The 27,031-nt window shown below is 35.9% G+C and overlaps 1 protein-coding gene across 1 annotated transcript; it reads left to right on the forward strand.

Moving 5' to 3' along the window:
* The first annotated feature begins 1,343 nt into the window (after positions 1 to 1,343).
* Positions 1,344 to 25,663, forward strand: LOC128993224 (ATPase family AAA domain-containing protein 3A homolog). The gene is made up of 13 exons (XM_054416990.1): positions 1,344 to 1,828; positions 4,336 to 4,549; positions 6,051 to 6,145; positions 8,388 to 8,553; positions 9,341 to 9,498; positions 10,153 to 10,300; positions 10,534 to 10,636; positions 15,437 to 15,529; positions 15,732 to 15,886; positions 16,318 to 16,485; positions 19,779 to 19,977; positions 20,610 to 20,769; positions 25,351 to 25,663. Exons 1-12 carry the CDS (start codon positions 1,633 to 1,635, stop codon positions 20,760 to 20,762), a joined length of 1,848 nt encoding a protein of 615 aa, XP_054272965.1. The 5' UTR covers positions 1,344 to 1,632; the 3' UTR covers positions 20,763 to 20,769; positions 25,351 to 25,663.
* The last annotated feature ends 1,368 nt before the right edge of the window (positions 25,664 to 27,031 follow it).

Here is a 27,031-nt window from a genome sequence, read left to right on the forward strand (position 1 = left end):
CAACAATAGCCACACCTAATACTATGGCAGTAGCCATTCACAGCCACCACCATCCCGATGTGACGTTGCCACACATTAACACCGCGGGTCACGGCCACTAGACGCCTGTGGCGATTGTGAGATCAGAATATTATATTCTAACAGCAAAATTTATTTTCCAAGAGTAAATACGTTTTTTGAGACCCAAGTGAGGCCCCTTCCTAGACCGATGAGAGGCTCTCGGCAATTACCGCGCCGTGCCCGCCGTTGGGGGAATACGGCCCTGATTTGGGGGTCTATGTTGGTGTTGGGCCTGGGGCGGACCACCCCCGTCAGCCGCCGGCCGCGACCATGCACGGCAACCTTTAACTCCAGGGGCCCATTTCATAATAAACTACAAGTTACTTGTAACTTGTAATTTCCATTAGATTTGCATTGGCCGATCAGCTGATTTACTAATAATATTTGTTTGTACTTTATTATGAAATGGGCCCCAGGCCGCGGCCTGGTAGAATTGGCAACGTCGCAAGTAGGGATGTTTACTGTCAGACGTGCCATAAGATAACAAGGCAGACAGGTGGCATCAGCTCATTAATTCACACTTTATTGATTTAAATTTAAATTTATGATCATAAATTTATGAACTTAAATTTATTAAAATATTGAAAATAAAACATACAGAATTGAAAACCTATATCTGTACATTTACAGCGGAGTCAATATTTTCATATTCCACTATTAGCTGCTTCCAAACAAAACAGCTGTTACAACACAACCCATAACCATGGTGGAAGGAAAAAACAGTTACAACCCTTCTACTTGCGACGTTGCCACTTCGAAGGCCGCGGCCTAGAGTTAAAGGTGGCCGTGGGCCATGTATTTAATGTGGTTTAATGTGGTGTGTTGTGTCATTATCACTTTGGCACTTTATAAAATACATTGATGATTGACGTGATTTGTAAGTGCTTTTTTGCCGGACCGGAGTCTTGTCCGGTTGTCAGTATGTGCATAGGTTGGTGGGTTTCATTGTTTTATTTTGGATTTATTTATTCTTTCGGATTTCTTGAGGAGTATGTTTTATCTATGTAAACATGTTGAGTTGACAATTTGATATAATTAATTGAATAAATACTGACAAATTATGAAACAATTTAAATTTTCCCTTTTAAGCTATGCCACATTTTCACGATTATAGATTATGGATCAAATTCTCAATTAATTGATAAGCCATTGTATGCCACCCTACCGAAAAATACATTAACGTCAATGTCGTCCTTCTCAATATATTTTTTTCTCCCTGTTCTGTTTCTGTTCTTTCTTTTCTTGCATCTTGATCTTGCTTTTTGCTTGCATGAGCAATGAGCATGACCCACGAGATTGATTACAACCGGCAATATCATTCAGATGATGTAATATATTATATCTTCAAGGATAAGTTAGTATTTTAAAAATCTGCTATCATTATAAGAAGTGCGATTAAAATTTCTGATTGGTTTGCCGCGATTGTGTCATTTTCTCATTTTACTTCTCAGGTCAAACTTGAAATTAAACATAGTTTCAAAGTGAGGTTAGGTCTTCAATGTTTTGGGAACCAACAACAAAAACTAAATTTTGCTAGTTACTGTAGCAGTACAGGTAAATTAAACAAAAACAATGTCTTCGTGGCTTTTTGGGTCTAGAAGAAATGACCCACCTTCAGGAGAGTTTCCACAATTTCCTCCTGCTGGTGGAGGTGATGGAGGAGGAGGAGAATCTGATGAAGAGCGCAAGAAGAGGATGGAAGCTTATAGGTTCGATTCTGCTGCTTTAGAAAGAGCTGCAAAAGCCGCAAAGGATTTAGAAACGTCAAGTAAGTTAGAGCCTATGTATATAAAGATAATATTAGGGTACACTTCCATATCCGTTGGCACAAACAACCGAATGAGTAATATTGATTATTCAATTGTTTAATTCGATTTATCGATCGATATTTTCATTCGGTTGTTTGAGCCAACAGATATGGAAGTGTACCCGAATATTACGTTTAGATTCTTCTTAATACTGTTTTACAAGCAAGTTAACTTAGTGGCTCTTTCTTTTCCATCTGATTAAGTCATGTCAGGGTACACCAATGAATCTATTTGTGTTGATTGTTCATACTTAGACGTAATAATTACCTGGTAATTTATGTTCCTAGTAGGCATACCTTTACGTTTTATTGTCAGATAAAGCTGCTGCCTAGAAATAGTAAAACTCCCCAATCACTGGGCGCGCTCTGGGAACACTTACTGGTGCAAAAAATTTGTCGTTCTGGGAGATTGGAGACTTAACTTAGCCAGACAGTTATTTCCTCTTTTTTTCCTCCATTGCACAAGATTCATGCACAGGAGAAATTGTAGGGTGCATAACTTAATACACCGACGGCTTCTGATTTATTTATTTATTTTATTTTATTTTATTTTTTTTATTTCATACGGAAACACCATTTAGGCTAACAATAATATACATAGGCAGATTACACTGTTTTGCATAAAAATATAATAACAATAGGCCTAACAATAATGAAATGATTGGAAAAAATAGCACTATACAATAATAACAAGAATAGCAATAACAAACATACAAGAATCAACAAGAACAATGAGGTGAAAGTTTGACCAGGTAATTAAGTTTAGGCTGATAATTACTGATTGGTCTGTTTCTTGGACTCCAGTCTGCAGCTATAGCAGGATGGCGGTTCCGTCATAATACTAACCAACATAAAAGTAAGGGATTAGGCCTAAACTATGTTTTATGTATGGTTCCATCAAATAACTTAAATGGTCAATTGTTTAAACCAGTTTGATGGATTATATTATGTATTAAGTGAATAAATTACCAGTACGGTAATATGTTCTAGGGCAAGTTGGTTTGATTTTAATATTATTAAGTAAATAGGAGGCTGATATCTATATTACAATACGATGTGCATAGTAAACCGTTCTGGGGTCCCAAGACTCTTGCTTTGGGGCGGTAGGCTACCATTGAGTAAGTCACTGGTGCACATCTGCACCGGTGTACCAATACATGTTCCTAGAACTAACTGCCCCCACTAACTGAACTTTAGCTTCTTGTCTATACTTTAATTCTACTCCCAACAGGGCAAACAGTTCTCTTGAGTACAGGTATTCTAATAAGTCCAACCTGTATAAGCTATTAAGATTATTTCTTTAATTTAATCAAAATCTACACTGGATCTTACTTCTATTGAGACTATGCCTAACTTGTATATAACTTACACAATGGAATCAGAGGTGGTAGGCCCTATGCTAATTTATGAGGTGTTTTTTTATTGGTTCTGTACATAAATAAAGGCCAAGTAAACTTATACAACCCCAACTTGTACTGAAGGTTTTATGTCAGTTTTAGATCCACCATGCTAGTCGATAAGCATCTAGACTGCCAGTGCAACTCCTAGGAACGGCCGATCGGTAGGATCGTGGATCAGATTGAAAAACCCCCCACCACCGCTCAGTGCCGATGGCGTGACGTCAACCATTACTGCAACGATACTGAACCGAACTGAGTCATGAGCCTTTGTGGTGTAGTGGATAGCGTGTCGGGCTGATAATCTGATGGTGCCGGGTTCGAATCCCACTGGGAGCACTAACTTTTTGTCAACAATTTTTTTCATATCAGCAAGTTTGGTTGGTTTGGTTAGGTTATGACAGTTTAATTTTATAATTAAAAGATTGTAAAATTGAATTTGAGACATTTTAAATTTTATTTTTAGAACAGAGCTATTTTTTGATTAGTAAACCTTCATTCGAGTTTATCATTATCAGAAAGTTTGGTTAGGTTATGATAGTTTAATTATATTTAATTCAAATTTAATCTACAAATTATACGTTTTGACAGCAACAGTGATACAGATAACAATTTTCCGCGAACAGTTAGATAAGCTATGCTGATGCGCCGGTATGATCTGATCCACGATCCTCCGTTCCTCGGACTTGCACTGGCAGTCTAGACGCTAGTTGCTAGTCGAAGGCACTTTAAAGGCCACATTGGGGGTTTGCTTAGTAACTTAACATACACTGAGACACAATGACTGAGTGATTTTTTATCAAGATATTTTAAAAAGATCTATAATTTAAATTAGCCTAAAATTTACGTAACTTACATTTTACTTGCAACAATATATGTTTTTGGTGATTTAAACTCACCTAGGTAGAGATCTTAATGTAGTTTTGACTGTTTGCCATTTTTAGGTGCTAGCCTACTCTTAAAAAATAAAATTAGTATAGTACTTAGGCCTAATTGTTAAATTCCAAACTGCTAACATTGTTTTTCCTTATGGTTTTATCTGATTATTTCAAAATAAGGTTTTACTTATAGGGTTTGCCAAGGAAGCATTAGATCTCTCTAAACAACAAGAGGTTACTCGCCAGCAGGAATATTTGGCAAAAGTCAAAGAATATGAAGCTCACATCGAGCAGTCGAAGAGTGAACTCAAGCGGGTTGAAGCTGAGGAGAAGCGGAAAACTCTGGCAGAGGAGACAAGGCAACATCAAGCTAGAGCTCAATACCAGGACCAACTAGCTCGCAAGAGGTAGGTCTATTCTATCTGATAGGTATTTTATCGGTACTGATACCTCTTAATGATGTAGCCTAATGAAACATCAGTTAACTTTAATTTCACTTACACGTAAAAAAATCTGTTTTCTTCATAATCGACCAATGCCTACTTGAACTCAAGCCTAAACCTTTAATTTAATATAAAAATTTGTTCTTGATGAAAAATAGTTGGTCAATGCTAAATGTAATTTACCAAACACAGAATTCTTATCTGGATTTGAAGGTCACTGAGATAACCATCGCATTTAATGTGCCACCTCCATATTAGGTTAGGCCTATAATATGTTACAAAACTGGTAACATGGTAGTATTTATTATTGAACATGTAAACAAATTGTGGATATTTATTGGCATGATCTTGGATGTGATACTCCCTGGTGTGGATTAACGTACGTACCACTGAGTACCTACTACGACTATCCGCAGTACTATCCTGATACTGTAATTAGAACAATTTGTTAATTACAAGGGAAAAATGTGGTTCGGATCCCTCTATGAACTGTAGTTCCCTTAGTTGCCATTGGCCGTATTGGCTATTAATTAACAATCATGTCTAAGGATACCCCCGCCGCAGCAAACCTGCCGTCTAAGCGAATTTCCATTTGGCTGAATTGATTTTCAATTGATCTATTTAAATAACATTAGGTTTAACGAGTACCTAGGTTTGCTGCTACAAGGAAACTAATAAAGTGTGTTTTTAGTAAAATATTGATAGCTTACTATTAAATAAATAAATTTGCCAAGTTTGATCAAAATATATCCATAAACAAGCAAACTACAACATTTTACAATATTCTCCATAAGAATAACATGGGAATTTTAAATTTACCATTTTTTTTAGTTTTCTCCGTAACCAATAACCGTACAAAAACACTTTGATATACTGAATTGTTTGTTTTTTTAAGCTCTTTAAGAAAGTTTAGAGAAAAATTGGGAAATTTTGTGTTTTGAGAGTCAAAAGTGAGAAAACCCAATTTTTACCCCATAAAACCCCCCATAAAACCCTGTTCCCATGGTCTGATCATGCTGGATCGCGAACTCATTCAAGTTTATCCCGCCTTACACCTTCAAACCAAATTTCATCGAAATCGGATAAAAATTACTCAAGTTATCGTGTTCACGGACACATATATATATATATAAATCTATATATATATCTATATATATATACATATATAAAAATTTGAACGAATGGTGTTTTTGGCCTCTGGGGACATCAAAATGAAAAAGTAAATCGGTCCCGGGCCTAAGTCTTACCATGAGACCTACGGTAATAGCTACTTCCCTATAGGGAAATTCGCTAAAAACATATCGCCCTTCCCAGTAACAAGACCACAAGATCGCGCCACTCATCCTACACTCATCTCCATTCTTACTTGGCTTAAAATACCTACCTTTGTATGGTCGCCATTTCCATTAAAAGTATTTAAAGTATTATTCATTTGTTCTGATTAACAATACATAATCTTTTGCAGGTATGAAGATCAGCTCCTTCAACAACAAAGGGTGAATGATGAGAACTTGAGAAGACAAGAGGAGTCTGTTGCTAAACAGGAAGCAATGCGAAAAGGTATTGATCACGTAGGCCTAATCTGAAAACATTCTACCTGATGATTTGCCACGTATAATGTTAACTATTTTATGTCATGTATTCTATTTTCCCAATCTGGACTTTGACTAGGTCTCTCAATTTTTCCCCATCCATCTACTGTTTTTCTTTCATCTGCCATCTCACTTCGTTATGTTCTTTTAGGTCTGCTTCTCTGTCTCCTTGCCTCGAAATTATCACTTTTAGAATGTAGATTACTAATAAATATGTTAAATACCTTTTCCTACAGTTACCTAACAATGTACATGTTCTCTCACTGATTTGAGAAAGCAAAGTGGCCAATTCGCTCATCAGTGAGACAATGTTAACATTGTCTCACTCTAATTACTTTGTCTCACTCCAGATTTGCAACGTGAAGGCACGAAATAGTGAACGTGTAACATGCAGGCAACGTCGTATGTGCACGAAATACGTTGGCAGCACTGGCTGTAAATCAGCTGGTCAGCTGTTTTACTGTTGTATTTTCACTTCACATTAAATGTTATATTAAAAGTTCACTTCTGTGTAAAAATAGGTTATGTTTCTTCACAAATTTATTTGTTTTATGGTAACTGTAGGAAAAGTATAATGTGCAACTCGAGTTCAAAGTACAATTGCCTCACTCGAGAAACCATTCCTCACTTGCCTACGGCTCGTGAGTAAGGATTTCTCTCGAGTGAGTCAATTGCTCACTTTTCTCACTAGTTGCACAAATAACTATTTCGCGTCTTCAATTCTAGTACCGGTAGTTTTTTTCAGGATGACTATAGTTTCAAGGCTTGCTACCCCATTGTCAAATCATGTGTCTTATTGATTGTTAAAACACAAGTCATCACAGTTCCACATATAGTTCATATACACACAGTTTTACACTGACATTTAATATCTTGGCCGGCCTAATTAAACTACTTCGCGAGGAACTGTGACGACTTCTGTTTTAACAACAATCAATGAAGACATATGATTTGACAATGAGGCAGCAAGCCTCGAAACTATTGTCATCATGAAAAAAAAACTACTAGGATTGATGATGTGAAAAGGTATTTAACCTTAACCGTAACCTATTTATTAGTATTCCATTTCAAGGAGGCAAAAACATGGATGAAGTAGACTATCCTATAGGTGAATAACTCTAATTTTACTTATAATATGAAACATATTTTTGATGAGAGCCCCCTAATTTTGACATTTAGTGCATTGTTTATTTTAGAAGGAATACAAAATGAAATAGTTTTTTTTGTGGAGAAAATCTTTTACTTTAGATCCTCTCTTAACATACCCTAACCGGACCAAGGTCGGATAACTCAAAATGTCGGATAAAACGGGCAATCCATGAGCACTTTATTAAAATGAAGTACCATTCATTTGGAACTAGGCCTATATAATCATTCTTCTGAAGTCTTGCGTGCATTATTTACAAAATAAACTAGGCTACACATTTATTTTTTTCTTGAGTATTAATGACAGAAAAGTCACAAATAAACCCTAAACACGGTAAAGTCAAATACTACCAGTGGAATAAAATAATAATAGTCGTAGACAAGAGTCAGTAGTGATTCTTATTTTAGTACCATAAGTAATACTATTTGATGCTTTCCAAATTAATCGTAATTCAGTGCAGAGTTTGTTTTCAAAATTAAATATACAAGCAACAATTTCGTTACAAGACAGGATGTGCAATATGCACTTTTTTATAGGATAAATAAAAAATAACTTTTCCTTGGTAACATCCTGTAGAGCTTAGCGTTTTGTTCCCATCGCCATAGGATGTAGGAAAGAAAAACTGTTTGGAAAGAACAAATTTAGCAAAAGACATCATAGCATCAATAGGATTTGTTCTGCAACTCACCTCACAACATACCAATGCAAGAGAAGATGGTCTCGGCTGTCGTGTCCTAGGGCTACTGTTACCTTGCGCGTTTGCTGATGCGTGTATGCGAGAGTGTGTGAATGTGTTTTTCTATTTGTTAAATTTTTATGTTTTTTTTTTAGATATGTAGGTACTTGAATTGTTAAATATTTTATGTTTAATTAGATTAAGTTATCCCTATGTCACATTATTTTTGTTATATTTTTAATGTCAGGTTAAGTGTAAGAAAGGGCCATGTGGCCCTAACTTTGCCTGAAATAATAAAGGATTTTTCATTTCATTTCAATGCAAGAGCAGTTCCAACCACACAAAACTCCCTAATGTTCAAACGATTAAAGGGTTGGTTTTTCTCAGCTACCATTGAGCACGAGATGGAGATGAGGGCGAAATTAGAGATGAAGAAACTGGAGGCAGAGATGGCTGCAAAGGCGAAAGCTGACCGGGAAAACCAAGATTTGACACTGGAGCAGATCAGAGTTCGGGCTGCGGAACAAAGAGTCACGATCCTCGAGTCAATCAAGTGAGAAATGTTTATATCTAACTGAAGTTTTTGCGTCTTAGTGATTCAAATTGTTACTTTACAGGGATTATTTTAAAATTTTAGTCTTTTTACTCGTCAATGTCTCTCTTATTAGAAAGTAGCCTATCATCATTTGAGTATTTTGAAATATAGGAAAGTGTTTTCATAAATGACTCCAGTCAGGGTTGCAACGCATCCCAATTCTGTTGGGACAGTCTTTGGTACTTTTTGCCTGTGTTCATGCCTTTTTTATTCCTGAGAGAAGGGGAGGCCTGCCTGATTTTCCCCTAACCAAAGGTGGCAACCCTGCCTCCAATACACATCCTATTTTTCACTCCTAGCTTGCAAGGTATGACTACAGGTCTTCATGCTAGCTCACCTAGTATACTTTCCATTATAGTAGGGCCTACTTATATAAAACTAATAACCAACAAAAATAACATCTCCCTTCTTAAATAACCTCCTCAATTTTTTGACCTTACAGTGTGCAATTTTTTTGTCTGGGTCTATGTAAAATCAACGTTTATTTACCGACAATGCCTCGAACACTTCAAGAGCTAGACGTAAACGTATTTGCATCACTTAAGATTCAATCAACCTCTCAATGTGTTAACGACATTGATTGGAAACGTTGCATGGCTAATGCAGTGATTGAGCGCTTGTAGGGGTACCTGAGATAGATTTAAGAAGTAATGTTAATTTTTTGTGTATTTAAGTTATAAAAACTGACAAATCATTCATAAACACCTCTTAGGATTGTTTACTGATATTTACTTATGGTTTGTAGGAGTGCTGGTACAGTGCTAGGGTCTGGGTTCTCCGCTCTACTGACAGACTGGGACAAAGTGCTGGCCTTGGCTGGTGGTGTGTCCCTGCTGGCACTAGGAGTCTACTCTGCCAAGGGTGCTACCTCGGTGACTGCCAGATACATCGAGGCTAGACTAGGTTAGTTTACTTAAGTGGTTGTCTAGGGACTCAAGTATTAAGTGTACAAAATTTAGAGTTTGACTCTAAATTCAAGTTAGTTGTTTCTAATGCTATTGTGGTTTTTTCCCCATCATTTTACATAATTCTCCATTTCTTCACTATAAACCTGTTATTCTCATAAAACATGAACTACTTTAGAAGTACAGTAGAACCTCTTTAATCCGAACCCCCGTAATCCGAACGTCCACTAATCCGAACACCTCATTGCTGCACTCTATACACAGTACAGTAGTTTTATATTGTATACTGTATTTAATGTAGGCTACAGTACTGTTTATTCACTATGTTTACTAGGCCTACCGTATTAAATAAATACTGTATTTTACTTTATAAGGCATTTTTTTACTTTTCCCGTAGCAATTACGATCCATTTTAGCTATTGTTATGTAAAGACACCAATATGTTCTGTAATCCGAACTATTCAATAGTCCAAACTACCCCCGGTCCCAATTAGTTCGGATTAAAGAGGTTTTACTGTAGTTCTTTCGGGCAGACACTTTAAACCAGTATTAAGTTAATTTAATATTTGCTTTGTTAATTTACAAGTCGATCTGGCTATTTTTAGTCATTGTAAACATAAACAGTTTTCTTTTACTTGTACATTTTGTCTAGGTAAACCATCTCTTGTGCGAGATACATCACGACTGTCACTACTGGAGAGTCTGCGACAGCCGGTGGAGACTTTCAAGAAGTTGAAGCCTGCGTCTGGAGACGCTCTGTCGGGCGTGGTGCTGGCTCCTTCACTGGAGGAAAGACTAAGGTATGTGGAGTGTAATCAGGACAGGTCTCTATCAATGAATAATCTTTTTCGCATTATAAGGATTACTTGAACATTTTTAAACTTAAGTAGAATAATCAAACGCTGAATTGTAAATTACAAAAAGTATACTTTTGCTTTTACTTAACATTTGTTTTATCTTAAGTAGGACTGTACACGTTAGAACATAAGCGTATAACCTGTTGATGATTTGTAACCTAAACTACCGATTCCAGGGACGTTGCGATAGCTACTAGGAACACCAAGAGAAACAAGGGAATGTATCGGAACATTCTGATGCACGGACCACCGGGGACAGGAAAGACTATGTTTGCTAAGGTAATTTCATACAATTAAACAGTCTTTGGTAAAATTGACTATTCTTAACACGTTCAATGCGGCACCGAAATTGGTCATATCACTCGTATGGCTAAAAAATGAAAACTTAAATTAACTAAGAACTATTAAGTGATGAAACTAAAAACGACTCTAACAGACTGCGAGCTTTGAGATCCAATGCAGTGGATCTGCAACATAGCCGCCCTCTTACATACAGCACCCCTGTTTCTGGGGATAAAACAAATAGTAGATGGAGCTCTGAAAAAAATAAAAATAAATCCTTTGCTATGGCTGTTAAGGGAAATAACTCGTCTAGGGTAAATTCTGATAAACAGACTAAAAACATGAAACCCACTTTTATACAAAACCGTTTTGAAGTTTTAAGTATTGATGAGGAGGAAACGCCTGAGGTCTCAATTGCTGCAATACATAATGTACAAACTGATAAGTGTGAAACAAAAATTAAGAAAATGCTGATCTGTGCCGATAGCCATGGCAGAGATTTAGCTTGGAACATCAACAAATCACAACATGAGTATGAAGCAATAGGTTATGTTAAACCAGGTGGAAGAACAAAACAGGTACTAGATAAGAGGAATATTGAGGAAGCTAGTCTCAACAAAGATGATGCCTTAGTATTACTCTGTGGCACTAATGATGTTGCGAGTAACGAAGCAGATGAAGTCATTGATGGCATTACTTCGACACTGGACACAGTTAAACAAACAAGAGTATTGTTAGTGGATTTGCCTAACAGGTATGACTTACCACACTGGTCTTGCGTTAACAAAGAAGTAAGAAAAACTAACCAGCGATTAAAAGAACTTAGTGAAAAATACAGCAATGTCATCTTGGTGGAAGCGAGCAATGCTGGAAGACATTCGCACACACGTCAGGGTCTTCACCTAAACCAGCAAGGGAAAAAATGGCTCTCTGAAAAGATATCTGAGGCTGTGACGGCAAGGAAGATGGAAAATCATCCAGCGAGTCCAAATGAAGAACAACCTCTCCCACCTGGCACCGAGTCTTTGTTGGGAAACGACTCACCACCAACACTAGACCGTCAACCATAGAACTCTCACCAACAAACTTTAGTATTTATCACTGTAATGTCCGGTCAATGAGAAATAAGTTAAATTTAATAGATGTTTTTTTAAGTAGTTTAAGATGTGATATTTTAACGATAAATGAGCACTGGTTGTTTGAAGAAGAATCCCGTTTGTATATACCTGCTGGGTACAACTTGGGTAATATTTGTGCTAGGGATAACTCACTGAATAGAGGGGGTGGAAGTGTTATTTTTGTAAAGCATGGGATTGAGGTTCAAGCTATAGATGTGAAACAATTCTATTGTGACAGCATTTTTGAAGTTACTGCCATTTTGTTACCTAATGATAATGTAGTTGTTTCCACTTTGTATAGAACTCCTGATTCTAATATTAGTATGTTTTTTAATCTATTTGAATCGTTTTTGTTACACTTATATGGTAAATATTCTGGGTCGAAGCATATTATTTCAGCTGATTTTAATATAGACATTTTGTCAAAATCACATGAAAGAGAATCATTTTTGAATTTATTGCGATCCTTTGACATGTATTGGTTGAATGAGGAACCGACTAGGGGGGGGAAATGCATAGATAATATTGTAAGTAATTTTAATAGAAAGAAAACAATTTGTTGTGTAATAGAACCTCATTTATCGGATCATGCGGGGGTATATGCTCAATTTAAAGAAATTTCTGTGGAAAGTGTGATACCTAACAATGTTTTGACTAAGAAAGTCAGAGAACTGACACCTGAAGCACTTTTCAATTTAAAAAGTAAATTGTCCCAAATTGACTGGACGCAGTTATGTAGTATAAGAGATGTAAATATAGCTTTCAATCATTTTAATTTATTGTTGACAAATTCATATAATGAATGCTGTAGGGTTAAGGAAGTTAAGGTGAAAACTAGAAAAAAGCCTGACTTAAAATGGTATACACCAGAATTGAAGAGCTTTAAAGTGTATGTAAATGCTTTTTATGATAGATATAAAAATAGCTTGGGCACAGAAAATGAAAATATCTTCAAACAAGAATATATAGATGTAAAAAAAAGGTACAAACACAAAGTTAACTATTGCAAGAAAGTTGCAAATGAAAAGTACATTTTAAATTCCTCAAATAAATGTAAAGCTGCGTGGGCTTTAATAAAAACTGAGTCAAATTGTAATGTCACTAAGCAAGAAAATGTATTAATTGATTCAGATACTTTTAATGACTATTTTGTTAATATTTTAAGTACCGGTAGTATAAATGTTGTTAGTGATAAGAATAAATCCCATGACAAGGCAGTAGAATTAGTAAATAATTTTGTCCTTGAAAGAAAAAAAGATTTGAATAAATATCTGGTTTGGCGAACAATTGAAGGTAAAGATGTGACTAAAGTTGTTACTAGCTTAAGTTCATCATGTAGTGAAGATTACTATGGTTTATCAAATAGAGTTCTAAAGGAAATATGTCAGGTGATAGTGACACCGTTGACTTTACTGTTTAATATGATCTTGGAACAGGGTATATATCCGCAAGCACTAAAAGTAACAAAAGTGATACCAGTCTATAAAAAGGGTGAAAAGTTGAGCCCATCTAGTTACCGACCAATATCTCTGGTTCCTATAGTAAGTAAAGTTTTTGAATCCTGTATTAAGGCTCAACTTGATACATTTTTTGTGACTAATAATTTGTTTTGTGAGGAACAGTATGGTTTCATGCAAGGTAAAAATACAGTAAAAGCAGTAGAGAATGTGATAGAAACAGTGTTAGAAAACTTAGAAAATAAGCTGTTATCATCTGCCTTACTCATAGATCTTACTAAAGCTTTTGATTGCATGAATCATGAGCTACTGCTAGACAAACTGTTTCACTATGGTATCAGAGGTAAAGAACTTAATTTATTTAAATCATACTTGAGTGGTAGAGAACAAATGGTGGTACAGGGCAGTGATAAGTCTGGCTTTAGAACAATATTAATGGGTGTGCCTCAGGGATCAGTCCTTGGACCTCTTTTATTTATTATTGCTGTGAACGATTTTGCTTCAAATATTCCTTGTGCCACAGTGTTATATGCAGATGATACCACACTTCTTAACAGTAAAAAACACCTAGATGATCTAATAAGAACTGAGAACCAAGCCTTAGAAATAGCAATGGAATGGTTTCATTCTAATCTTTTAATTGTTAATGAGAAAAAGACTGAACAAATTATCTTTTCTTTGGACTTTTCTATTTATAAAGATGTGAAACCTGTTAAGTTGTTAGGTATTTATCTTGATAGTAGGTTAAGTTGGGAAACTCATGTCGAGCAGTTGTGTAGAAAACTGTCTAGAGTAATTCACCTTCTTAGAAAGTTGAAAGATTGTGTAACCAAAAACATGCTGATAACTGCCTATTATGCTTTTTTTCATTCTCACTTAAAGTATGGCATAACTTTATGGGGCAACTCGTGTAGTGCATTAGAGGCTTTTAAGTGGCAAAAAAGAGCTGTAAGAGTCATTACAAATGTTTCAGATAGGGAGTCATGTGTTCCTTTATTCAAAGAGCTTAAAATAATGACTCTTCCAAATTTGTACATATATTGCTGCCTGATGGATGTTAAGAATTCTATTTGTAAATTGTCTGTTAGAAAAGAAATACATGGCTATCAAACGAGGAAAAACTATCTTCTTAACTTAATCTCTGTAAGGTTGGAAAAAACAAGAAACAGTCATGTTTATATGAAAATTAAATTATTTAATAAACTGCCAGAAAACATGTGGAATATAACTTCAAAACAGTTTGAAAATAAGATTAAAATATGGTTAAGAGAACATATTTTTTATACTGTTGATGAATTTTTAGCTTGTGACATTAGTACTTTAAGAATTTAAATTGGATAATTGTTTAGATTTTATATTAATTGTTTGTTATGTCATTCCCTGGTGTTTTTATATTTTGTTATTGTTTTTATCTATAAATTAATATTCTATTTTTCAATGTACCTTTTACTTAGAATAGGCTATTTACATACATTATATGCTTGTGACTTTGTCAATTGCACACATGTGTTTAAAGACAATAAAAATCTTTGACTTTGACTTTGAAACTTATCAAATGGTGTCTTGGATGATGATCTGGTGTTATTTCTTCAAAATTTTCAATTTTTGACAAGATATATGGCCTCATAGTTTTTGACGGGAATACTCGTCATGCGCTGCATCGTCCGGCTGCCATGTAGAACCTAGAACCGACGCACGTGACACCAAAAGTAATCCTTCGTTTGTGTTGTAAACAGTTGTTATCCGTATATCCTAGTTCATCTTCAGTAAGAAAGTTATCAATTCGTAAAGAATCAGCCATATTGATTCACTATGGCACAACACTTCGTCATAAAACACACTCACACAAAAAAAAAAAAACAAACACACAAATAATAAAAACTGTGCGCCGTGGGATCGACACCGCCCGAGAAAAAACAAAGGACTACTACATACAGCGCAACGAAAAACAACATCTTCCGACGACAGCTCAGCTGATATCGAGGCAATACCGGTGACAAGATTACTCGTCACCCGTATTGAACGTGTTAATCAGTCAAATCCAATTCAAAACTTAAGTATGTATTCATCACCTATCCAGAATTCTTATTGTAGGCCTATCTTACTTTATATCCTACCCAAGTGTTATAGAACCCAGTTACATGCGTAAACAAAAGAGTAATAGTGTTAATATTACCTTTTTTGTTTGTGACAGATCTGGTCTAAGTTAGTACTTATTTCAGAAATTGGCAGCCAATTCGGGTATGGACTACGCCATTTTGACAGGAGGAGATGTAGCCCCGATGGGAAGGGACGGAGTTACAGCTATTCATAAGGTCAGTCAAACGTGTAAAACTTTCTCTTTGAAGTATACATTACCACATATCAAATGTTGAATGTGATTCTATTAAACTTTCTGTCATAAAACCTTGTATGTTTCGGTCATTATATCCTTCTTTGTTTGACACGTCGTTGTCTACCTTTTATATTAACATTTCAATGAAAATATTCTGTGACATTGTGAATCTTATTCCGCAGGTGTTTGACTGGGCCAACACATCACGTAAAGGTCTGCTGCTGTTCGTGGATGAAGCAGATGCATTCCTCCGTAAACGCAGTTCAGAAACAATCAGCGAAGACTTGCGTGCGACTCTCAACGCTTTCCTTTACCGAACTGGAGAGCAAAGTCAGAAGTGAGTCGACAGTTTTAGCCGTTAACAGTGTGCATTTGTCATTATGATGTTTCAGACATTTATGAAAAACAATACGGTTCTTGTTTCTGTGAAAACCTGACTGAATTCAATCGAGTTGTTACATTCTTGAGAGAGAAATTGGTAGGAAATAAAGGATATGGAGACGAGATAACAAAATAAATAAGATCATATTTCTGGACTCGTTGTAACTTATCATATGGACCTCATTCTTAAAAATTTTAAACATTTACGGCAAATGAAAAATGATCAGCTTTACCAACAAGACAAGGATAGAATAGGCTTAGCATCGTACCTAATTGACTGGAGCTGCTGAATCGATGACAATGAATGTGAAAAAGTGCAAACCTATTTATATTTCACCATGTCTAAACTTTTTCAAGTATATTACAACATGGCCATGTCATGCGTAGGTTTATGCTGGTACTTGCCAGTAACACTCCAGAGCAGTTTGACTGGGCCGTCAACGATCGTCTGGACGAGATGGTGGAGTTCAACCTGCCTGGACTGGAGGAGCGCGAGAGACTCATGAGGTTGTACTTTGACAAGTTTGTACTCCAGCCTGCACTCGAGGGCAAAGGGTAAGTATACACCTTTCCGTCCAAACGCTAGTAGTCTCTGTTACCTGGAAATTTTCTAGAACTAGAAACTTGGGGAAGTAATGCAGGAGGTTTAATTTTTGTAGAGTATTGTGTGGAGTTATTAACCACTAATATTATGCCACTATAGTGTACTTAAGGGAACCAATAATAAAGTGTATGGTGGGGGAGGGGACCAACAGTATCCAAGCAAGCACGCCATTTTGATTCTCTCAGTCTCTTATTTGGTGACTGGTTGGAAGACTGGCCAAACACTATCTCTGTTTTAACATTTTTTTACTGGTCAAAAATTTATTCTAACATTTTTTAAGTATGCTTTTAGTCTCTCGGAAATTGTTTAAGCATTAGTGTAGATGTATTAAAACGTTTTGAAAGATTTATTATATTTGTATAATACAGTAGAGTCCCGCTAACTCGGCACTCGATAACGCGGCAGTCTGGATAACTCGGCCATCACCTGGCTCAGAACATTAGTGATTTTTTGAGTGCTAGTTAATCATGGACTCAAGCCAGCTTAAGTCAAATTATTCGCAACTGGTATTAAGGATTTGTTGTACTATATCTGATGACTTAATACTGACTTGTAATATAAATATAAATAAAAAAGGCAGTTAAAAAGCTTAAAAACTGTATTGTTCTCATTTTTAACCCTAGTTCCCGATAACCCGGCATTTCACAAACTCGGCACCCTTCCAGTCCACATTACGCCGAGTTTGCGGGACTCTACTGTAGTACCAACACGTGCAATGCTTAACGTTGAGGATGTTAAAGTCTAATCCTACTATTGTAAGATTAATGACATGTTATTTTGACACAACCAATCCATGTAAATATGTCTCACTTTGGTTAAATAAATAAGTTGTTGAGTAATTGTGATTGAGATAGATTTAGTGTAGTCTCTTCTTACACGAGAGAAGTTATAATTAACTATCAAAATCAATTTTGTTTTTGTTTAGTTTTAAATGATGTATTATTACATAACAAACACACAACAAAACAGCATGTCATATTTTATAGCATTTTGTTTTTATCCTTTATCATATTGCTGTAGTATTTCACTCTTATTATCTTTTAAACCAGCAGTGTTTTGTTTAAGAGAATTATAAATGCTTTGAAGAGTTTGTAATACAAACCTCTCTTAAATTTTTTTAGATATGCTGAGTATTAAATCTGTCCTCCTCCCCCTCCTACAGACCCAAGTAAGTAAGTATCAAGACCAAGACCCAAACCACTAGGAAACACACCTTACTACTAGGGATGGACGAGATTGGATTTTTAGTTCGAGACGAGACGAGACGAGATTTTTTATTTCTCATAAAATTTCGAGACGAGATCGAGACGGGATTTCCCTTCTCATACACAACGGGAAATGCACGTTCAAAATTTTTACCTGATTTTGTAACATTGTTAGATGACTGTTTAAATACAAAAATAATTATAATAGGCAAGAATATTTACAATCTTTTAACATTCAGGGCCGATTTACCGAATAGGCACGGTAGGCACGTGCCTAGGGCGCAAGGCAATTGGCTTTTTTGGGGGGCGCCAAAAATTTGGAAAAAAAAAAAAAATTTGTGGTTGTTTGTAAGCGATTGCGGTAAACTTTCTAATAATCCCTCGCCGCCGTGTAGACATCGTAATCGTCTCCCGCGTTTGCGGCGAGATTCTTACTATTTTCAGCGGTCAGGTTGTTTAGACATAATTATCGTCTTCCATGATCGAAGCAATATATGAGCATATCCCGCGGTCGTGAGGAGATTATCATCGTCTACCGCGAATGAGGCAAAATTCTGATCTTTTCCCGCGGTCGTAAGGACATTATCTTCGTCTTGCCAGTCGCGGTAAAATTCTGACCACCCCTCGCGGCCGTGAAGACATCATTATATCGTCCCCCGCGGTCGTTTGAACATATTAATCGCCTCCCACGATTGTAAAAAAATTGTAATCATCTCCCTCGGTCTCGTGGAGATCATCATCCTCTTCCGCAAATTAGGCAAAGTACTGAGCTTTTCCCGAGATCGTGTGGCCATTATCATCGCCTTCCGTGATCGTGGCAATTTTCTGATCATCCCTCGCGGCCATGTAGAAATCATTATTGTATCTCCTGCGGTCCTGTGGACATATGGAGATCATCGTCTTCCGTGAATGAGGCAAAATTCTGATTTTTTCCCGCGGTCATGTGGACATTATCATTGTCTTGCGCGATCGTGGCATAATTCCGATCGTCCCTCTCGGCCGTGTAAATCATTATTGTATCTCCCGCGGTCCTGTAGACATCGTAGCCGTCTCCCGCGGTCGTGTATACATGGCAATCGTCTCCCGCGATTGCAGAAAAATGTTAATCATGTTCCGTAGTTGTGTGGAGATCATCATCGTCTTCCGCGATCGCGGTAAAATTCTTGCTGTTTTGCGCGGTCGTGTGGACATTATCATCGTCTTCCGTGATCGTGGCAATATTCTGAATATCTCGCGGCCGAGTGTAGACATTATTATCGTCTCCCGCGGTCACGGAAACTGTTGTCATGTGCGATCACGGTAATTTGAAACTCCAGGTAGAAATACAAAATTCACACATAATTCCCGGTTCATAAAATTCCCGCATGATTCCTGGATTTCCCGGTCGGTGGACACCCTAATATATATATATTGCAAAGGGGCGCTACTATTAGTTGTGCCTAGGGCGCTGACAGGGTCAAAAACGGGCCTGTTAACATTAGAATAACATTTTTTTTATTAATAACGCCTTACTTATTAAAAATGCCTACGATTAGGAAACATAGTGATATCAGTTAGGATAGAGTTCAACTTATCCTAAAATAAAATAAATCATAAAATAAAAGCAATATTAATTTTTATAAAATAGTTACTTGTTTTGACTTTTTATAGTAATAAAATATTCCTCACACTGCTTACACTTAACAAAACTTCTCAAATGTTATTAAAGTAATATTATTAAAATAATTAAAGTAATATTTACATTTAAAGAATTAATTAAATAAGAACGCCTTCGCAAAGGAAACGCAACTACAACACGCTCCTGTATTGCGGGTATTGCATTGACTTTCTGCAGGCGTTTTTAATTTTTTTTTTTTTTTTATTCTCGTCTCGATAAAAATCTCGGCCAAAAAGAAATCTCGTCTCGTGTAACGAGATTTAAAATTTCCCGAAAATTTCCCGAAATTTTGAGACTTGACCATCCCTACTTACTACACATCCCATCGTTTTTAAACACAATAATTATCAAGGTAGATTCTTACCTCTCCACAATTTTGCAGCCGACTCAAGGTGGAGCAGTTTGACTACTCAGCGTTCTGTTCAGAGATGGCCAAGTTGACGGAGGGAATGTCCGGACGAGAGATCGCCAAGCTTGGAGTGTCATGGCAGGCGGCCGCTTATGCATCGGAGGACGGCGTGCTTACGGAGAAGATGGCTCGTGACAGAACTTACGACTCCGTCAAACAGCATCAGCAGAAGGTACAAGAAGTGTTCGTAGCTTGTTTTATGGCCAGTGTATTTTATGTACGGTTCTTTTAGAGCACAGCATGCATGTAACCTGGAGTTAGAGATCATGTGTGACTGTGAAATTTGTGGAATTAAACACGAGTCAAAAGTCTCGAGAAATTACTTAACATAATTCACTGCTTACGTTGATGCTGTAGGCCTACTAAAAATTATAAAATTACGTAAAAAATCTAATTGAGTATTATCACTTAAAAATATCCCATTAAAAAATGTACAGGTTCTAAATCATTATTAGTTTTAAATGTATATACTTTTATTCTTTTTTATGATTTTAGGCATACTCCTTTAATGTTGGAGTTGGAAGATAAATTAATTTTTTCCGCTGTAGCCTCCTATTATAAATCTGAATGCATTCTTTTACTCTCCATAATTATTTTTCTTGGCTATCTGTCTTCTGTTGACTCAGTTAACTCCACACTGGCTTGGAATATTTATCTACATTTGTGTGTTCTCACTTTTTTTTTCCTTATTTCCTGTTTTTAAACTCGTATGCCTCTCCTAATCATTTTCCTTTATATGTTTCCTTTTAATTTGACAATTTTACTTAGTAGTAAACAATTTATTTATTTCAAAATAACTTTCAGGTGGAATGGCAAAGTGAGCAGGAAAGAAGGGAGTCTAAAAGCATCAGCAGTAGAGTCGAGGGTTTACCATATACACTACACCCTCCCCCCTCCCCCACCACTAAATCTGCGTCTCCTGCCAGCGAGGCGGAACCAAGCGTCAAACCTTCGTAACGCTCAGGTGGGTGGCGATTGTAATTGTTAAGTTTTAGGTAAATTGTTAAATATTTGTTTCTAACAAGGAGTTGAATCTTGGCCAAGAATTGAAGGAAACGTTCCATTCTCATGTTTTTAAATTGTTAGTTTAAGGGTTAGAATTGACGTAGCCACTGAACTTGATGAAGTGATCTATATGGACCAGCTGTATTAAATCTTTCATTCCAAAAGAACATAATTGAGCCACTGACAGAATGAGCTGATAATAGCTGTTTTATATCCAACTAGCAGAGTACTCGTCCTTTGTACGGGGTTGGCATATAAGTATAAAATGCTTATTGTAGTTATACTCAAGCTTTGTGTTTGCAATGGGGGAGAACACTGTAGGGTAATCAAAAGGTTATTGTAGAAATAATAAAGTGGACTGTATATGGGTTATTAATTTAATTTTGACAACAGAAAATAATGGACTTTTGGTATAAATTTTTAACACTGAACTATAGTTATGTTACCACTTTGACGTTATTAAGGTCTTGAAAGAAGATCTGGTCGAATGTTGGCTCTAGTCGAGAAGATAATATGTTTCATTAATGTCCAAATGTTCTCACAGTAGGTACACAGAATTTAGAGTGAAATTAAAAAGGGTTTATTTAATGAACACAAAAGGAAAAGGTAAATGAAATAAGTCAAAATAAAAGGAGAGAGAAATGAATTATGTTACACAAAGAAACGATATTACAAGAGAGAAAAATTGCACTTTTTGAACCAGAATGTTTACCTTGGAAAGTTTACATTTTTAAAATTTTATTATTGTATTGTTGTTGACAGCTGGCCTTTTACTGAACATACCGGCCTCCATAAAACGATAGTTTTATAACAATGAACACAAAATTGTACAAAAACGGAGCACTGAAGAATATTCTGAATGTTATTTACAACTATTTACAGGAGGTTTGTCTTTGAATTTACGTGTTAGCTTCTTAACCGGCCTCCCACACGAATTATGCCGGAAGCATCCAGAAAAGGGTCTAAGGGTTGAAGATTAGAGGTTCTGGGTGTGTTTTTGAGAAGTAGAGTCAATTCATTCGTAAAACATGTAGCTTGTACACACTTGATGATGGTACGCTCTGAGTTCTTAAGTTCAGAGACGGTGAGATGCCCATGGCTTCGGTCAGAGCTACGTGCATTGTGGATAAACTGCAAGACATAGCTTGTTACTCTAAGTAGTTTGGACCACGATGAGTACTTGGAGAGAAGATCCCATTCTGGAGGTTGGGTTGAAACTAGGACATTTAGAGGAGTAGTTTTACATTCTTGAGTGTCTTGCAAGTTGATTGGAACGAAGCGATTAGATGGCCAATGATCATCTGAAAGAATTAACCATGGAGGGCCATTCCACCATAGAGGATGATCAATAAGTTGAGCGGGAAGCAAACCACGTGACGCACAATCAGCGGGATTGTCCGTTGAGGGAACGTAGCGCCAGGAGTGAGAGGGGATCAATTCTTGGACTTGAGCAACTCTGTTGGCAACATACGTTTTTAGTCGATATGAAGGGGTGTGTAACCATGTGAGGGTTACTGATGAATCACACCACAATGTAGTTTGAGAAAGGTCAATCTTTTCTTTGAAAATTGTACAACAGTAGGTTGTGAGTTTTGCAAGTAAGTATGCACCACATAGTTCCAAGCGGGGTAGAGTAACACGTTTTAAAGGAGCTACACGTGTTTTTGCGAGAATCTGACGAGTGATGATTTCTCCAGTTGAAAACTCACAGCGGAAGTATAAAACTGCTGAGTATCCTACTTCGGAGGCATCTGAAAATCCATGGAGTTCTAAGGAACATGTGGTAGTGAAATGGAACGAGCGAGGGATCTTAATACTTGAAAGTAGAGAGGTTTCATCAACGAAAATGTGCCATTTTTCGGCGAGTTCATTTGGAAGAGTGTCATCCCATTGGAAGTTTGGTTGTACTACTGGTTTCCTTCAGTACACCGTGATGAGGCAGATAGTAGTGTGGCTGCGAAAGATCGGAAGGGGATGCTTTGACCATGTGTCCGAGATGTTCATATTCAGTCATAAACTGTGTATACAATTCCTTGAAATTAGAGTTGGATTCAAACTTTCGTTCAATTGAGTGAAGTCTATGTTCAGCAGCAGATTTTGAAGTGCCCAGAGGTTGATGTTGGTCCTTGAAAGGGAGTCGAACCACATATGTTCCATCTGGAGAGCGGGAGTGAGTTGATTTGAAGTGATCTTCAGCGATGCGATCGTCTTCAGAGATAAGATTGCACTGCGGTACCCCTTGTTGTTGCCAAAAGCGAAGTAGCGGTGACGAGAGACGTTCAATAGCTGTGCTAGATTGTAAATCTAGATTGTAGTAGGCCTAGTATTAACTTTAAGGTCAATTTGGTTGAGGTAAATACTGTTATGTGTGTTGTAAATAAAATGAGTAACTCTAAATCTGAAGATGTTTACGGAATGTCAAACTTTTTAATTAAGAATATAATTCATGAAATTGTAATACCATTAACTTTTATTGTTAACTTAGTTCTTAGCACAGGCATATTCCCTGAATGCTTAAAAGTGACAAAAGTTACACCCATCTTCAAAAAAGGTGATGTAAACAAACCTGAAAACTACAGGCCAATTGCAATCGTTCCTATTATAAGCAAGGTTATAGAACACTGTATTGTAAACCAGCTCAATGATTATTTTGTAAGTAATAGTTTGTTTTATCCTTTTCAGTCTGGCTTTAGGCCTAAACACTCGACAATAGATGCTGTTGAAAAAGTAGTCGAATATGTTTTAAATGGCTTTGAACAAAAACTCACTGTAGGGTCATTGCTAATTGATTTAAGTAAAGCTTTTGACTCTGTATCACACAAAATCTTATGTGACAAGCTAAAGTCTTATGGAGTAGCAGATAAGGAATTGAGGTTAATTCAAACATATCTCCAAAGCAGAAAACAGATGGTTAGCTTTAATAATATGAATTCCGAATACCTAGATGTTACAGTAGGGGTACCACAAGGCTCTGTCCTTGGTCCTTTTTTGTTTTTAGTTTTTGTTAACGATTTTAGCTCTAATGTCTCTACTTTTTCTGTGTTGTACGCTGATGACACCACCCTGGTACAATCTGATATAGATTTGGTGGGTGTTCAGAACAAACTTGACATAGCCTTGATGGAGTCAAAATCATGGTTCTCTGCAAATATGTTAGCTGTGAACGAAGGTAAAACAGAGCGCTTAATTTTTACACTAAGGAACCATTGTGATTTAGATTTAGATAATGACTTGTTCAAGCCTGTAAAACTGCTGGGTATTACTCTGGACAGTAAACTCTGTTGGGACGAACATGTACACAACTTGTGCAAAAAACTTGCTCGTGTTACCTGTCTTTTAAGAAAACTTAAAACTTGTGTTAATTCTGATGTTCTTTTTATGGTTTATTTTGGTTTGTTTCATACCCATCTTATTTATGGTATAAGACTATGGGGCAATTCACCATCAGCAAAAAAAGTGTTTGTTTGGCAAAAAAAGCAATTAGGGTTATCTGTGGCCTAAATGAAAATGATTCATGCAGAACAGTCTTTCCTGAACTTAGCATATTTACTCACCTAGTCTGTTTATTTACTATAATCTTATATTTGTTAATTTTATTATTGTATTGTTGTTGACGTGGGGATTATTTTAATATGCTCATATGGTCAGCTGGCCTTTTACTGAACAAACACAGTTTGATAAGATTTTCTTCTTTAAATTTACAGTTTCACATCTACCATAGCCATAATGTTCTACCACTTCACCTAAACAATAGAGAAAAATAAATGTTAAAAGAACGCAAAATACCACAAATTGTTCATGACATTAAAAACAAACAAAACTGTAAACAATCATACTTTGACATTTCTCATTGCGTATCACAGTTTTTTGTTGCTGCTTAGTTCAAATTACCTGTTTTCATAAATGCAAAAAAATAATAGTTTTGCACCCTGTTGGTGAATCTTGTAACTTTTTAATGCTTTTGCATATCATAGAACCAACTTTTTAAATTGAGACAGCTGACTAAATTCTTTAATTCCCTTTAAATATGAAAAACATGGGGAACTACAGAGCCACTGGGGCGGAGCCCGAAAGGGTTTAGGTAGTCCAGTAGTTAATGCGTGATTGAACTTCAAACAAACAAACACACAAACTTTCACATTTATAATATTAGTAAGATTACTTTTCAACTAAACCAAACTGAAAGGACAACTTATTGTAACAATAGCATCTTTCAACATCACAGTAACAAGAACAAAGGGAGAAAATAAAGTTTTAGTCTCTTCACACTCTGTAAGTAGCTCATTAAACTTGGTCTTTTGTTTGGAAACTGCTTACAGCTGGTCTATATAGATTGGACAATTACTTCAATACGTAATTGAATTGTTAAAGTTTAAATTATTGGATAAAAACATTCAGTAATGAATTTCATTGCTCAAGAAAGTGAATTGTAATATAATTAAAAAACTTTTGTTATAGTTTGACCAAATAACTAAGATGGTAAAAAATTAGGCCTTCCTGCACCCAATCAATAAAGTACTAAGAATTGGAATTTTTTCAGGGTCAACTGAAATAGTCAGTCAAGGATAGTGAAGATTCCATGTTAAAAGAAGGCATCGCAGCAATTTTTTAAATCACGACATTTAGTTGAAGACTGATTTATTTCCGCTGGACTTGTTCAACAGAGCTAACTCTAGTTACCACGTGGTTACAATGTTGGATGTTCGGCAATGTTGAGTTTGTTTGTGTACAGATGTTGTTTACTGTTGAATCTGTATCAACTTAACTCTGATCATTTACATTTTGTTAAATTTATATTTAAAGTATAAAAATGTATAGACTGCCATGCATCTAGAATAAATTTTTTGTTTATACTGTGGTGGTTTCTAATTTTCCCACTTCTACTAATTAACTTTAATAGTCAAATTGTTTATTATGATGTTTCTTTTCAGTTGATCTTAAACTGTTTTGTATTGTGTAAATTGGAGAACTGTCAATAGGTTTGTGCACTAAACGGTTAAACGCAAATATTTCTGTAACATTCTAGATTTAATTTGGGTTTTACGTGGGTTTATTGTCTAAATTTCAAACATTTAATTACTCTTATTGTACAATAAATCAATAATTAATTGAATAATTATAATTATCGAAGAATAATCGACAAAATCGTCGATGTGATCCACCAACAGATTTTGCTGATCTAAAATACTTATTTCTGTAGAATACACAAAACTAATTGATTTATTAGTCAAACATATGGAATGACTTGGTGAACAAAAAATAAGGTAGGAAATTGAATTTTAGACACTAGCGCATTCTGTGACTGGCCCACAACTGTGTTCTTTTTTCATAAAATTTGTGACAGCTAGTCCACATAGATGGGACGTTTAAAATCATCAAAAAGCTACTGACTTCCTCAGAATGTAATTACCAGGGGAGCATACTAACCAGTCAGCTATTTTTCAATATAGAACAATTATGTTCACATTCAAAACTATAGAAGGGAAGCAGTGAATGTTTTACAAAATTATAGATAAAACAATACCGAAGCAATTTTATAGAACTAAACTGTAAAGCACAAATCATAAAATTAACTCTAGAATAATACAAACAAACTTTTGGTGCCACTAGAGCTCAAGAGTCACCAACATAAGCTACATGAAAAAAAGCTTCAGATTTGACGATGGGATCAGAAGTCTACTTGTGTTGGTTAGTCTATGGAAGTGATTATAGTTCCATCCATTTGCCTCTCTCCCTATACGTATCAATATATGTGATTGGACATAAAAAACCTTTATATTACATATTACTCGCATTAAAACATGCTTTACAATTTAAAATGCGGTAGAATGAGAAGTTTCTGGGGCAGCTGCTCAAATGCCGAAACCATTTTCAAAATTCAAAAAAAGATCCTTAGAATTATGACATTTTCAAAGCCTAGGCAATCCTGTAAATTATTATTTAGAGAATTGAAAATATTAACACTTCCGTCTGTTTATATCCTGCAAACATTAATATTTATTAAAAAAAATCTTGAATATTTTATGAATGAAAACCATAACCATAATTATTTAACACGACATCGAAATGATTTACAACTGCCCATTCATAGACTTACCTCACTAGAAACCCTTCCACAATACCTAGGGAAAAAAACTGTATAATAAACTGCCTGATAATATTAAATCATTAGAATCTTTTGAAAAATACAAAAAAGAAGTTACCAAATTGCTGCTTAATAA

Source organism: Macrosteles quadrilineatus, unplaced genomic scaffold, assembly GCF_028750875.1.
Source record: "Macrosteles quadrilineatus isolate MER2022 unplaced genomic scaffold, UCM_ALF_1.0 Scaffold_4__1_contigs__length_99947679, whole genome shotgun sequence".
Classification (NCBI taxonomy): domain Eukaryota; kingdom Metazoa; phylum Arthropoda; class Insecta; order Hemiptera; family Cicadellidae; genus Macrosteles; species Macrosteles quadrilineatus.